The 15,278-nt window shown below is 39.0% G+C and overlaps 1 protein-coding gene across 7 annotated transcripts in view; it reads left to right on the plus strand.

Moving 5' to 3' along the window:
- LOC131909182 (sodium channel protein type 2 subunit alpha) overlaps positions 1 to 14,836 on the plus strand; it is an 85,899-nt gene extending 71,063 nt beyond the window's left edge. For 4 of the 7 annotated variants that reach the window (XM_059260577.1, XM_059260578.1, XM_059260580.1 and 1 more), the window contains exons 22-26: positions 914 to 967; positions 4,154 to 4,291; positions 4,823 to 4,927; positions 10,013 to 10,283; positions 13,641 to 14,836. In XM_059260577.1, coding sequence (XP_059116560.1) covers positions 914 to 967; positions 4,154 to 4,291; positions 4,823 to 4,927; positions 10,013 to 10,283; positions 13,641 to 14,836 — 1,764 coding nt within the window. Of the gene's footprint in view, positions 1 to 913; positions 972 to 4,153; positions 4,292 to 4,822; positions 4,928 to 10,012; positions 10,284 to 13,640 lie in introns of all 7 variants that reach the window. The other 3 variants (XM_059260583.1, XM_059260579.1, XM_059260581.1) reach the window with 1 other exon arrangement.
- Positions 14,837 to 15,278: the final 442 nt, after the last annotated feature.

Below are 15,278 nucleotides of genomic sequence, written 5' to 3' on the forward strand. Positions count from 1 at the left end.
TGCAATGTGTCTAAAGTTTTTTCCCTCCACAATTAAATGTTCCTTCACTGCTGTTAGAGTGACTGTCCTCAAAGAGAAGAAAGATAACACGTGTTTGCTACTGCCTGCACACTGTTTGTGGTAATGTTAATTAGTAAGCCTTATGACAAACACTGAAGGGATCCTTCAAACAAGAACTATCATATGATCTGGTGATTCCAGTCCTGGGCGTGTGTCCAAAGGAAATGCAAGCTCAGTGTGTGAAAACATGTCTACATTCTCATATCTTTCACATACATACTGATTGCCATTGCAGCAACATTATCCACGATAGCCTTCTAAGTCAATCAGTGGATGAATGTCTAAATAAAATGGTATATGCACACATGGAATAATATTCAACCCTGTTTAATGCTGATACTCTATTCCTGAATGCTTTCCTAGGTTTATTCTAATAATCACATCAGAGTTAAAGGCTGTTGAGGTGACTTTTATGATTGTATGATTTTACGATCATATGATCGTATGTTGAAGTGACTTTTGTGACGGTGGATCAGGATATATGTGTTAAATATGCATAAGATGATTTTACAAAGTATTGCATCTATTACCAAATATTGTCCACAGAATTTGAATAATAACCATAAACCGTGTTATACAAATGTATTTGAATGAATCTTGGTTACCGTCTTACACATTTTTTAAATCGTTTGTCTTTGTAGAGCTCTACATGTTAATACACATGTACACTGTGTAGTGCACACTCAAATGAAGCCTATCTTTCACCAAACATTTGCCATTTCTTTGTGGTGAAAACATCTAGAATATTGTCTCCCAGCATTTTAGTCTCATCTTTTGTTAGTACTTCTACCCTGATGATTTATTTTCTAAACTGTAATCAAGAAAAAAAGTAAGTATTTTGACTGTTTTACAGGCCACATTTAAAGGATGGATGGACATCATGTATGCAGCTGTTGACTCAAGAAATGTAAGTCTATTGAGGCCAGAAATGAATATATCCATATTGTTGTAAATTGTCGATGGCAAACAACAACAGAAAAAAAAAATGGTATAGTTATAGGTCAATTTAACAGAACACAACTATTTTACCAAAATAAAGTACTTACATTATTTCTTTTAAAAAAATGTTGGTTTGGGATCCTAGTCTTTAGTTACAGAGTTAAAATTTCTTAACATGCTAAAGATCTAATAGTCCCCTTAAAAATAATTAGTAGCCCCAAAATTGAAGATGGCCAGTTTTTCAAATTTTAATTAAAAAGTTTTTCTCAAGTTACTGTAAATTTTTTATAAGATTTATTTTATTTTATGTGTGTCAGTGTTTTTGGCCTACTTGTACATCTGTGCATCACACATGTGCCTGGTGCCCATAGAGCCCAGAAGAGGGCATTAGATCCCGTGGAGCTGGAGTAACAGACAATTGTGAACCACCATGTGAGTGCTGGGAATTGAGCTCTGCTCCACTGGAAGAGCAACAAATACTTGTAACTGCTGAGCCATCCCTCCAGCCCCTTACTGTGATTTCTTCTTTTGCTTTTCTCTCTTTTTTTCTTTGTCTTTTCTAATAAGCTTGGGCCCTGATGCTTAAATTTTTATGAACTGTATTTTTGAAATGAGACATTTTATTTTTGTGAACAGAAATCCTCCTCAGGGCGATTTTCTTCATGTGCCATACGTTTCCTCCAGCATCTGATCTTCTGTGGGGACGGATATGACTAATAATGACAAATGGTGGGGAACACAGGAAACACAACAAACAAGCCAAAACCTACTAGTGTCTCCTGATGGGAGGTAGAAGTATGTGAGAGAAGGCAGAGATTTGCAAAATCAACCTTACAAATGCAGTGGATTTTTGTGCTTCAGTTTTTATTAATTTCATACAGTTGATCAAGGAAGAAATTGACATTTTGGAAAGAGACTGATTTCTAGTTTACTAGAGTCCCCAGATTACTCTCAAAATGTTATTTCTCTGTACCAGCAATTAGCTCTGTATTAAAAATCCCTGAGTTGTTTTTACCAACCTCATAAAAACACACAAGAGAGAATTGGATAGAAGACCATCGGAGGCAGAAAATGCTAAAAAGCCCTGCAATGCATCAGCAATCCCGGCTATGAGAGTTTTCTGAATCATGATTGAAAATGTTTTACTTTTCACTCAGGATACCAAGGGCAACCTCATGTTATCCCGCTTAATTTTGCACAGTAGCCTTGTGTGCTTGGTACTAACTCTTTGCATTATTGAAGCAGAGAGGCTCAACACACACAATACAGAACGTTTTTTGAAACTCTGCCCAGAAACTGTGTTTCTACAGGAGCTCTCTCTACCTCTTTGATTAGTTCATCCAGAGCTATTTCTACCTTAGCAACAGTGCCTATATGGCACACAGCTTACCATGCATCTCTGTTAGTAACCTAGCAGAAGCTGTCTGCTACCTAAGCGCTCACACTCATGCATACGGCAGAAGACAAAAGCCAACTGGCCACTGAGACAATGAGGAAGACTTTCTGGCTTTTTCTTTTACTTTCGTTTTTTATTTAATGTATTTATTTGAGACAGGCTCTCACTGTGTAGTCCTGGCTGACCTGGAACTCTCTATGTAGACCAGGCTAGCCAGGAACTCACAGAGATCCGCCTGCCTCTGCCTCTTGAGTGATGGGATTAAAGGCTGTGCCACCATGCCAGGTTTTGCCTTTTAGTTTCATTACACACACACACACACACACACACACACACCACTAGATAAATAGAATAAAATAGTTGGGTATTAAGATATTATTTGCCTTTTGCAACATATTCTTGAGAAATTTTTACTCCTGTGCAAGTGTATAGGACAGTTAGTCTATGTATAGACGTGAACAAAAGATTTTGAAATAACAAGAACTGGAATCAACTGAAAAATAATAGCGACAAGTAAGTATTATGTAGTGGTAGAAATGAATGTGAATGCATTAAGACACAGAAACTGCATATGCATCACAATTGTGTTTATTGGCTCAAAACTGGTACAAAATAAACCTACTGTTTAAGAATATCAAGGTATCAATTCTCAAAAATGGAGGCTAATGTTGCTACCAGTGATGGTAGCGTCTATGTTGCGGAAGAATAAACCCACCAGGATTTCTGAAGTACCTGAGTTGTGTTTTTCTTATAAAAAGGGGTATTTCATTTAAGCTTATATGTGAGAAACTTTAGTATATTGCATTTAATTTTATGAAATTTGAAAATATCATATTACAATGTTATACATACATACACATGTAGATAAGTCAAATGGTCGGCGAACAATACCTAGTTTTACAATCATTTTGATTTCTACTTTATCATGTTTCACTTCAAAATGTTTGTTACAACCCTTAAAATTGATGTCACAACACGATAAGCTACAGCATACATTCTTTATCACTGATGATTGACTCACTGAGTTATTAGAAGTGTACTGTGAGACTTGACCTTTTTATTACAGCAGAAGCTTTTTTATCACTCATTTTTCTCCAAGGTCTGGACAAGCAGAGGACTGTTATAATACAGACTGCACCTACTGGAGAGAGCGGGTCACTCTACCCACTATCAGGAAGAACAAACTCTGCCAACCTACTCATACGTACATGCACAGTGTGGTTTCTAGCCTACTTGGGAAGTGTGTACTATTAAACTTTCCACAACTATCCATCACTATTGCTTGATCTTGGCCTTAAGCGCTTTTTTACATGTTAACATATTTAGCTTTCACGAGCTACTGTAAAAGGTATAGGTTCTAGCGTTTCCATTTCACAGATGAGAGGACTAGGCAGAGAAAATAAATATTAGCTATTTTAAAATAGCTAAAATAGCATAATGGGACTCTGACTTCTCTACTGTGGGGTGAGGCAACTCTATCTACATGCCATGTTGCGATCTTTGCTCATTAAGGAGAAGAATGTTCACAGTCTAAGGGTTTATTTGGTGAGACTATTATAATTACTTAAGCTTCTGCTTGAATGTCTTCATTTTCTCAAGTCAGCGAGTAGTCTTTCAGGATTCAATAGGCACATTAGACCTGGTTGTTCCTGAAATCTGTTCAATATTTGTCTGTTTCATATTTAGAGATTTGAAAATTCAATGATGTACTCTTTATGAAATTATTCAATCTAATGGTTACCATTCTTCATATTTTAGGTAGAATTGCAACCCAAATATGAAGACAATCTCTACATGTACCTTTACTTCGTCATCTTCATTATTTTCGGCTCATTCTTCACACTGAATCTTTTCATTGGTGTCATCATAGACAACTTCAACCAACAGAAAAAGAAGATAAGTATATCTAGGTGCTCTCTGCACTGGGAGAGAGCTCAGCTTGAGCTGAGCCCATCACACTACTGCCATTGTGCGGCAAAATGTGTTTGCCAAGGGAAACAAGGCAAACTTCAGAAAGTCTTTTGTGATTTAATGAGTTGTAAGAGATTAGGTCAGCCAGGCATGGTGGTGTAAATGCCTTTAATGCCAGCACTTGGGAGGCAAAGGCAAGCAGATCTCTGTGAGTTGGAGGCCAGCCTGGTCTGCAGTGAGTTTCAGGACAACCAGGGGTATGCAGAGAAGCCATTCCTTGAAAATTTAAATTTAAAAAGAAAGAGTGTAGGTCATTTATAGTTTAGATTCAACACTTTGAAGGCTCCAGTGAGTGAATGTGCTTGCTATGACATAACTAACATGTTGACTGAGTGTTGATCTTCACGAATGATCATTAGCAGCATTAGGAGTGCTGACTTTCTCACAGGCACTCACATAGATTTTCCAGCTAGTAAAGAACATGGTTTTAACAATGTTTTGTTTTTCTTTCTTTACTTTGGAGGTCAAGACATCTTTATGACAGAAGAACAGAAGAAATACTACAATGCAATGAAGAAGCTGGGATCCAAGAAACCTCAAAAACCCATACCTCGACCTGCTGTAAGAATTCTTTCTTATCAGTGAGCGCTATGGTATCTGTCTTTTTGTTTGTTTGTTTGTTTGTTTTGTTTTTCGAGACAGGGTTTCTCTGTGTAGCTTTGCGCCTTTCCTGGAACTCGATCTGTAGACCAGGCTGGCCTCGAACTCATAGAGTTCTGCCTGCCTCTGCCTCCTGAGTGCTGGGATTAAAGGTATGCGCCACCACCGCCCGGCTGGTATCTGTCATTTTCACAGCCAAAATTCCAGAAAGGAGTATCTTTCTGAATTTGTAACCCCATATTTATATTCTGACTTGATAGCCTAAATATGTGCCATGTATCTGCATATGTCAAAATTATTTAATATATAATGTTATATACAACCATATAAAACACATATAAATACTTTTTTAGTCTAAAATTATGGTAGATCACAAAGAATTAGAGACATTAAGGTATTCTTATAATGTAGAGAAGATACTACAAGTGTTTACATACATCATGTGGACACAATGGATGCCCTCTGACTGCCTTATATTTTGCTTGGCACAGCTTATGTGGTCTCACCGCCTGCTCAACTCAGGAGGTTGAATGAAATCATGAATGAATCATAGCCACGGGTTTTTTCTTCTGACTTTAAATATCATGAATATTTGTATTTTTCCCAACTCCCCTGCCCTGAAGTGAGATCATGCCATGCCTTTTATGATTTTTATAGCTTTTCCAGTTGTCCATTGTTCTTTTCTTTTCTTTCTTTCTTTTTTCTTATAGAAGAGTTTGTTCAGGGCTTAACGTTTCAGAGGGTGAGAGTTCATGACTGTCATAATAGAGAGCAGGCGGGCAGAGTACTCCATGGTGCTGGAGTAGTAACGGAGTAATTGAGAGCTAACACATTAATCAACAAGTATGAGGCAGAGAGAACTAACTCAGAATGATGCTAATATTTTGAAACCTCAAAGCCCACCCCTAGTGACATACCTCTTCTAACAAGGTCACATCTCTTAATCCTTTTCAAACAGTTCCATCAGCTGAGGACCAAGTATTCAAATATATGAGCCTATGGGAGCCATTCTCATTCAAACCGCCACAAGATGAAAAATATTTTGTCTTGATTTTTACATCTTTATGCCTTCTCTATTATTTTTTCCTTCTATATGGGAAGATTATTTATGTTAAAGAGATTATGGAAGCATTATGGTATGTCTGGTGAAGGATGTAAAATTAAGCACTTTCTATACAGGGAAGCTACATTCTACAGCAACCAATTACAACACTGTAGTTTTTATGGATGCTTAAAATGCAGTTGTCCAATTACTGCCAGTTCTTTTTGGAGGTTGTTGAGGGGGTCCCTCAGTTCTTCCATTATTTCTGAAGGAATACATCAGATATTAATTCTTGGTGCTCTCCCAACTCAGTACCCACAGTTTAAGACCAACTAGTATTCTCCAAGATTCCTGATTTTATAAATCCATTGACAACAATAAATAACTAGGTTCAATCAAGTTTTCAGTATGAGAATCTGCCAATAGCTCAGAGGCAGTGGGTCACTACATTAGACAAAAGAAAAGTAAAACTTGAGCCTAGTCTTTAAGAAATAATACAATTTGAATAGTTGAAAGCTAGTAGAAAGATAGTCCCTATATGATAAAATATATACTCTGAAGCCTTAGAAATAAGCATTTTAGGAAGAAGAGGGGTCCATTTGAATTCCTAAGTGGTAGGCTCAAAGTTTGAAATATAATCCCCAGTTAACAATGTAAATAGAATCTTCTTGTAAGAAGAGCAGAGTCCCATGAAGAAAATGAAGGTTACAGCAGAGCACTGGACCAGGAAGGGAGTGTTAAGGCAGAGACAGCCCAGGGCTAATCCAGATGTTGCCAAAGTATCACGTCAACAAAATGCACACATCACAGAAGGCATAGCAGCGTTCAGCTGTGGATGCTGATAAGCGAAAGAGAGCTGACTAACCAGGGAGGCCTTTTTGAAATGATTCATTATTGAGGAGCCAAGAAGAATGAAGAAGTTTCAATAAGCAGCATGGCTGAGACCGAGCCTTGTATAGGTGAAAGCCCTGATAGGAAAGTCACATGGAGAGCAGAGAATGGGAGTCCAGCTGAGTCCTGTGGGTGTAAAAAAAATTAAGTGGGTCACCATTTATAGGAATTATCTCCACCCTAAGACCACTTGAAAACCACGAAAGTGATGAAGTCATCTGGGGTTTTATGATGATCACTCAACAAGTTTGACAAAGATGGAGGTATGTGCACTGCAGACAAAGTTTGGAGCTATGTTGGAGGTCATAGGTAGCCAACACCAGAGGGAAAGTGGGTGGATTTGGGGACTGCTGCTGATGTAGAACTAAAAGGGGCCTACTCATCTAACACAGAAACTAAAAGTCAAGAACAGGAGTGATGAACTGTCACTGTGCCAATGAGAGGCTCGGAGATGCAACATAGGATGTATGAGGTGAGAATCAGGGGCGTCAGTTTTGTAGAATTTTGCAGCCAAAAATGAACAGAGATGAGGAAAGAGGACTTAGATGTAGAACAAAGTTTTCCTAGGATTAAGAGATTAAGTTTGAAACATAGTGAAAGACATTCTGGAAAGGAGAGAATTGCAGAATAAATTGCATAGGATGGGAGCAAAGAATGGACAGTTCAGGTTAGAGAAGAAAAGGAACGGAGTCCTTTAAAAGGTGTTGAGTGACACAAGAAAAGAACATGGGAACTCAGAAAGTATGCAATGAATAAAGTTGTTGAAGAATATCTTCTTCCCCCAACAACAAAAAAGGAAGAGAAGTAAAAATGTTAAATAAAAGAATGTTAAAGAGGGACAGAGGGTTGGTAATTAGTGCTTAGGACCTAGATTAATTTACAAAACACATGCTTTGGTAAGCCAAGCCTTCAGGGCTATGCAGTTTCTTGCAGTACACCCAGTGCCCTAAGACTTAAATTGGCAGGGACTCAGAACTGATATTGTACATAAAGCATCCCATTAAGATGCTATATGGGCAAGAAATCTGATGGAGCTTTGTCTAGTCATGATGACAAAATTAAGGCCAATTGTTGCTTCTAAGAGAGTCTGGATTAACTAACCCCTGGAGGCGGTGTCTGTGGGGAATGTGGTGCCACTTTGTCCCAAGGATGCTCCAAAGCAGAGGAAGAAAGAATAAACTAAACAAACCAAATAAGAGCCAGCCATTTGCAATGCAATGCCACAAATCTCATGGTAGGTGAAAGAACAAAGTCTTCTGAGAATACAAGACAGCTGGACCTTAAGCAATGTCATTCACCAGACAGATAAGGGGTGGCCCTTATTTCAGAGAAGGGATAGATGAGCAGGCTAAAATGACAGGATGGAATTTGTGTGGTGGACTGAGTGGTGGAGATAAAGAAAATACAGAAAGCTTGCAAAGACAAACTACAATGAGTAGAAACTAAGACAGGAAGTTGGGGTTGGAAGTAGTCAGTGAATGGAGGCCTGGAAGGAAAGAACCGTATGAAGAAGTAGAGGTTCAGCCCAGCCAGCTAAAGATGTATTCAGAGAAAAGAGCCAAACAGAACAGTTGTCATTTGGTGTCCAAAAATTGCTACTGAAAGTGATGAAGACTTGCACTGGGGAGTGGGCAGAACACTGTGATGGAGAGTACAGACCAGCAAGTGTCAAGTTCTGGGACAACAAGCTGATGTGTAGGCAGCAGGGCACCAAGTCATTCTAACTGAGAAGATATAATTCACAAAAGTCAGAATAAGGCCTGAGCTGCAGTGTCTCAGAATTCCTAGGCAGATACAGGCAATATGGACAACAACAGTGTCTTTGGTGACAACTGTTTCCATATGAGGACTTACTTTCACAAGCAAGACAAAAGGCCAGTCACTTCTTGAAAATAATGTTCAAGCCAGGAATGGTAGCACGTGTCTTAAATCTCAGCACTCAGGAGGGAGAAGCAGGCGGATCTCCCTAAATTTAAGGTGAGGCTGGTCTACACAGTGAGTTCTAAGCCAGCTAGAGCTACATAGTGAGACTCTGTTTAGCAAAAAGAAAGAAAAGGGAAATGAAGTTCAGATCAACTGACACAAGTTGACTAAGTTCTGAACTTGTGTTTAACAGCTTTTGTTTTTTACAAGAGTCACCTGTGGAAAGGGAATAGGAATACTTTTTATGTTACTACAAAAAAGTTATCATAGCCAAGAAATTAACCTTAATAGACTATCACAAAATATAGAACTTGATTCCATTATATCAGATTTCGCACTAAAATTCTTTTTCTTCAACTATAATTTAAAGTTTATCTATTATAAACTTGACAATGGAAGATAACAAAGCTTTTCGGAGAGAAGAGAGTTGAAGGAGGCTGGAGAGAAAGCAAGAGGAAATCCAGGACAAGTGTTTATTCACTCATTAAAGGTGGTGTTAATATCCACCTCTCAGCACATGGAACAAAAATGTTTATTACAGCTGCAAATACTTACTGACTGTCTATCACAATTACATACAGATGCTTGGAGTACTGAGACCATCAGCTGTTCTTAATATTCTCTTTTTTTTTTTTTTTTTTTTGGTTTTTTCAAGACAGAGTTTCTCTGTGTAGCTTTGTGCCTAGGTCTCGCTCTGTAGACCAGGCTAGCCTCGAACTCACAGAGATCCGCCTGGCTCTGCCTCCCGAGTGCTGGGATTAAAGGCGTGTGCCACCACCACCAGAATATTCTTTTTCATAAAGTTCATAGTATGAATAGTATTCATGAAGCAAATTCATTTGAGAAAAGTTGGCTATTCCAATACATAAAACTGTTGACAACAGATAATACAAGAATGGTATATTTTCACAGAAGATAAGTTTTCATATTACTAAGTTGAAATCAGGTAAGTTGAATGAGTTTTTTTGTTTTGGTTTGGTTTTGGTTTTTGAGATGGGGTTTCTCTGTGAAACAGTCCTGGCTGTCCTGGAACTCACTATGTAGGCCAGGCTGACCTTGAACTCACAGAGATACTCCTGCCTCTGCCTCCTGAGTTCTGGGATTAAAGGCGTGTGCTACCATTCACCACCTAGCAAACGAGCTCTTTTTCAAGTGTTGGTGAGTGTACTTGTCTGTGTTGTTTGTTCCAGAACAAATTTCAAGGGATGGTCTTCGATTTTGTAACCAAACAAGTGTTTGACATCAGCATCATGATCCTCATCTGCCTCAACATGGTCACCATGATGGTGGAAACTGACGACCAGAGTCAGGAGATGACCAACATACTGTACTGGATCAACCTGGTGTTCATTGTGCTGTTCACCGGCGAGTGTGTGCTGAAGCTCATCTCCCTCCGCTATTACTATTTCACCATTGGATGGAATATTTTTGATTTTGTGGTGGTCATTCTCTCCATTGTAGGTAAGAAGGGAAGCCTTTACCTTCTTCGCTAGTAAGGCCAGGTGTGGGGCAAATGCCGTATTTGAGAGGTTGGAGCAAATATGAAATTCCAGGGTAGTCCGGGCTGCATAGTGAGATCCTGTCTCAAAGCACAAATGAAAAGACAGAAACAAAGTGAAAGAGTATTTGATAGTGACAGTCTATCATTAAAAATGCTAGAGGTGCCGGGCGGTGGTGGCTCACGCCTTTAATCCCAGCACTTGGGAGGCAGAGCCAGGCGGATCTCTGTGAGTTCGAGGCCAGCCTGGGCTACCGAGTGAGTTCCAGGAAAAGGCGCAAAGCTACACAGAGAAACCCTGTCTCGAAAAACCAAAAAAAAAAAAAAAAAAAAAAAAAATGCTAGAGGTATTTCTTATCATTTCAAAATTTTAGAGAAGGCATAATCGTCCATTCCTTTTGGTTTTTCGTATTTGCTATTTCATCTGTTCATGAAAATTATGCACTTTTTTTCTTTTTACTATCTTGCCTCAATTTAAAAGCCAATAACTGCAATTTAGATTGTCTCCTGTACTCAGTCACATTATCATAAATAACTACTGCTTTGAATAAACATCTAACACTCGCTTATGCATAAATCCTTAAAAGTAGTCAGATAATGCATAGATATGAACTCTTTGATAATTGGAGTGGTATATATGTGCATTTGTATACATTGACACACACAGGCTTCATAATTTCCTGGAGTTCAGATAGCTCTCTATATAGTTCACAATATTCCTTTTTACAAGTAGACATTAAAGGCTGGGTGGTGGTGGCTCACGCCTTTAATCCCAGCACTCAGGAGACAGAGGCAGGCAGATCTCTGTGAGTTCGAGGCCAGCCTGGTCTGCAAAGTGAGTTCCAGGAAAGGCTCAAAACTACACAGAGAAACCCTGTCTTGAAAAAACAAAACAAGAAACAAAAACAAGTAGACATTATATTCAGAAATCCAAACTATATTCATTATCATCATAATTTATTGTGTATTCATATAAAGGATATGAAATAAGAAACTAAAATTAAATATAATAGGATTTAAGGAGAGACTCGGCTCTTATTTTATTTTATTATTACTATTATTATTATTATTATTATTATTATTTACTGATATTGAAATGAAACCTCAGGACCCTAAACATGTGAGGAAAAGTATCTACCAGTTACTATGAAAATGAGATCCCAGTTACTAGGTTGGGCCTATTAGAGGAATAGGAATATAGATACTAAGAGGGAAAAAATATGTCCAAGAGTACCTCATGTTTTTGTAGTTTTCAGATAATGCATTCTGTGCAAACAGAAGGTCATGACAGCTCCATATTTGGCAAGTCAGTTTGCACCAGTTTTTCAACAGTTTAGATGATGATAGCGTTTTTTTAGCAAGAGGTATTTTTAATTAAGATCCACAGGTTGTTTTTTTTTTTTTTTTTTTTTGGATACAATGCCATTTTATATTCAAACTGAAGTATATTGTAATTATAAAAATTTATCTGCACCAAGAAAATAACCAGAAGATTCATGTAATTTGTTTTCTTAAAAAAATATATGTGGAGGGCAGGAGAGATGGCTCAGAGATTAAGAACATTAGTTGCTCTTCCAGAGGTTCTGAGTTCAATTCCCTGAAGTCACATGGTGGCTCACAATCGTCTACAGTGAGATCTGGTGCCCTCTTCTGGCATGCACGCATGCAGGCAGGCAGAACACTGTGCACATAATAAATAAATAAATCAAATAAATCTTTTTTAAAAATGTGTGTGTGTATTTGTGTGCACACGCATGGTTATGGGTATTTTGCCTGCATAAATGTCTGTGTACCATGTGCATGCAGGGCTCATGGAGGTTAGAAGAGAGGACTGGATCCCCTGGAACTATAGTTAGAGACAGTTGTGAGCTGCCATGTGTTGGGAGCAGAACCTCAGTCCTCTGGAAGAGCTACAAGTGCTCTTAACCCCTGAGCCATCTTAGCTCTCCAGTCCTATAATTGGTTTTCTTGTGTATGGCTTCATTCTGGTTATCTGAAACTAGAACGCAAAAACTGAGAGGAACTTGTGCATCCAGAGTTGGACCTCTTATCAACACTGTACTACTGTGCCAGAGTTCTGTGAGGCAGCCAGATGGGGAACACAAAAATCTGACCTCATAGGAGGTGAGAATAAATGGGTGGTGAGCCAAGGCTACAGAGTATAAAGGGGGAGAGATGAGAAGAGGCTAACCAGTGGGAACCAATGAGTTATAGTTTCACAGAAAATAAAAGTTCTAATGTGCAACCACACCGTAGGGTCACCACACATAACAGTCATACACTTCATACTTTAAAAGAGTGAGAGAGGATTTTGAATCTTTTCACTATAAAGGTTAAAGGTTTCAAGATAAAGATGTTGAAACACTAGACAGCATATACTTGTATGGAAGCATGACCTGCTATCCCACAAATAGGTATGGTTTTTATCATTTGTGGATCATTAAAACATTTTTCAAATATTTTAAAGAAAGATTTGGGGGTAAAGAAGACATACCTCGAGGCTTCCCTTTCTGCACTACTTACCAGCTCTCATACCTAGGGCAAGTTAAATCACTGCTCCACTTACTGGTTCCCCATTGAATACAGTGCTGTTGTAGTGTCAAATTATACAGACTGGTTCACTTGGATCTCTGCTTGTTATGAAGAAAAGACTCTGAAAATGTTTAACAGAAACAAAAGTTGACATTTTGGTCATACAATGATGTATTAAGACAAAATTTAGAGGTCTATTCCAAGTGAGTTTGCCTCCCAAGCCTGTGTGTTCTATGGTACATGTGTTCAACTATCTGAGAAGGAAATATTGTCATCATGAGTTCTCATTTAGAACGTACCATTGAAAATTACATGCTTCATCTTGTAGTTCTTACACAAACAATAGCCCTGGTGTTTTAGAAGTACAAATCCATTTCTGTGCTCAGCCACTTTAAACTATTTGATATCTTTAGATAGAAGATATTTTAATCAAGAAAATAGCCATTAATATTTTCATTTAGAATAAAGACCTCAATGGTACAACACCAAATATACTGATGTTATTTTAGTGAATAAATATTGCAGTTTACTTGCATACACAATGTGTGTGTGTGTGTATATATATATATATATACATGTATATATATACATGTATATATATATATATATAGGCATACACACATATCCATATTGTAACTATATTAGGTAAAAGCATTAATAAATGTATATTTATTGGTATTTTTGTAAGTCTTGTATGTGCAGTTTGTAAACTAGATAGTACTTGTCTTAATCATATAAAACTTTTCTTTGCTGCTGCCATTGACACTATTGGCTATCATTTTTCACAGGAATGTTCCTGGCTGAGCTGATAGAGAAGTACTTTGTGTCCCCTACGCTGTTCCGAGTCATCCGCTTGGCCAGGATTGGCCGAATCCTACGCCTGATCAAAGGCGCCAAGGGGATCCGCACGCTGCTGTTCGCTCTGATGATGTCCCTTCCTGCGCTGTTCAACATCGGCCTCCTGCTTTTCCTGGTCATGTTCATCTATGCCATCTTTGGGATGTCCAACTTTGCCTACGTTAAGAGGGAAGTTGGGATTGACGACATGTTCAACTTTGAGACTTTCGGCAACAGCATGATCTGCCTGTTTCAAATCACCACCTCGGCAGGCTGGGATGGACTGCTGGCACCTATATTAAATAGTGGACCTCCCGACTGTGATCCTGAAAAAGATCACCCCGGAAGCTCGGTGAAGGGGGATTGTGGGAACCCATCGGTGGGGATTTTCTTTTTTGTCAGCTACATCATCATATCCTTCCTAGTTGTGGTGAACATGTACATCGCCGTCATCCTGGAGAACTTCAGCGTCGCCACTGAGGAAAGTGCAGAGCCCCTGAGTGAGGACGACTTTGAGATGTTCTACGAGGTCTGGGAGAAGTTCGACCCTGATGCCACTCAGTTCATAGAGTTCTGCAAGCTCTCTGACTTTGCGGCTGCCCTGGATCCTCCCCTTCTCATCGCAAAGCCAAACAAAGTCCAACTCATTGCCATGGATCTGCCCATGGTGAGTGGAGACCGCATCCACTGCCTGGACATCTTATTTGCTTTTACGAAGCGGGTTTTGGGTGAGAGCGGAGAGATGGACGCCCTTCGAGTCCAGATGGAAGAGCGGTTCATGGCTTCCAACCCCTCCAAAGTCTCCTATGAGCCGATTACCACCACGTTGAAACGCAAACAAGAGGAGGTGTCTGCTGTCGTCATTCAGAGAGCCTACCGGCGCTATCTCCTGAAGCAGAAAGTTAAGAAAGTTTCCTCTATATACAAAAAGGATAAGAGCAAAGAAGGTGAGGGAACGCCCATCAAAGAGGACATCATCATCGATAAACTGAACGAGAATTCAACTCCAGAGAAAACTGACGTGACACCTTCCACCACGTCTCCACCTTCCTACGACAGCGTGACCAAACCAGAGAAGGAAAAATTTGAGAAGGACAAATCGGAAAAGGAGGACAAAGGGAAAGATATCAGGGAAAGTAAAAAGTAAAAAATAATAATAATAATAATAAGTAAATAAATAATAAAATTAAAATAAAAAAACAAACAAGAATATTCCATTTTGTGATCAACTGTTTACAGCCTGCGTTGGTGATGTATCTGTGACTCCCTCAGGAGGTCTATGCCAAACTGACTCTTTCTACAAGTGTATACTTAAGGTCAGTGCCTATAACCAGACAGGACCTCGGGTCAGCCAACGGGGACTCACTCCAGCCGTCACACAGCAGGGACAGGAGGTTTCTGTTTTCACAACCAGCTGACATTGCTGAAGAGGACAGCGATGGCTACTCAGACTACAGGAACAATGGAAACGGGGAGGGAAGTTCAATTTTGATGTAAATTTAACACGTGACACTTGATAGCAGTAACTGTCACCACTGTTTGTGTTTTAACTGCCACACCTGCCATATTTTTACAAGATGTGTGCTGTG

Source organism: Peromyscus eremicus, chromosome 4 (genome assembly GCF_949786415.1).
Source record: "Peromyscus eremicus chromosome 4, PerEre_H2_v1, whole genome shotgun sequence".
NCBI classification, from domain to species: Eukaryota; Metazoa; Chordata; class Mammalia; order Rodentia; family Cricetidae; genus Peromyscus; species Peromyscus eremicus.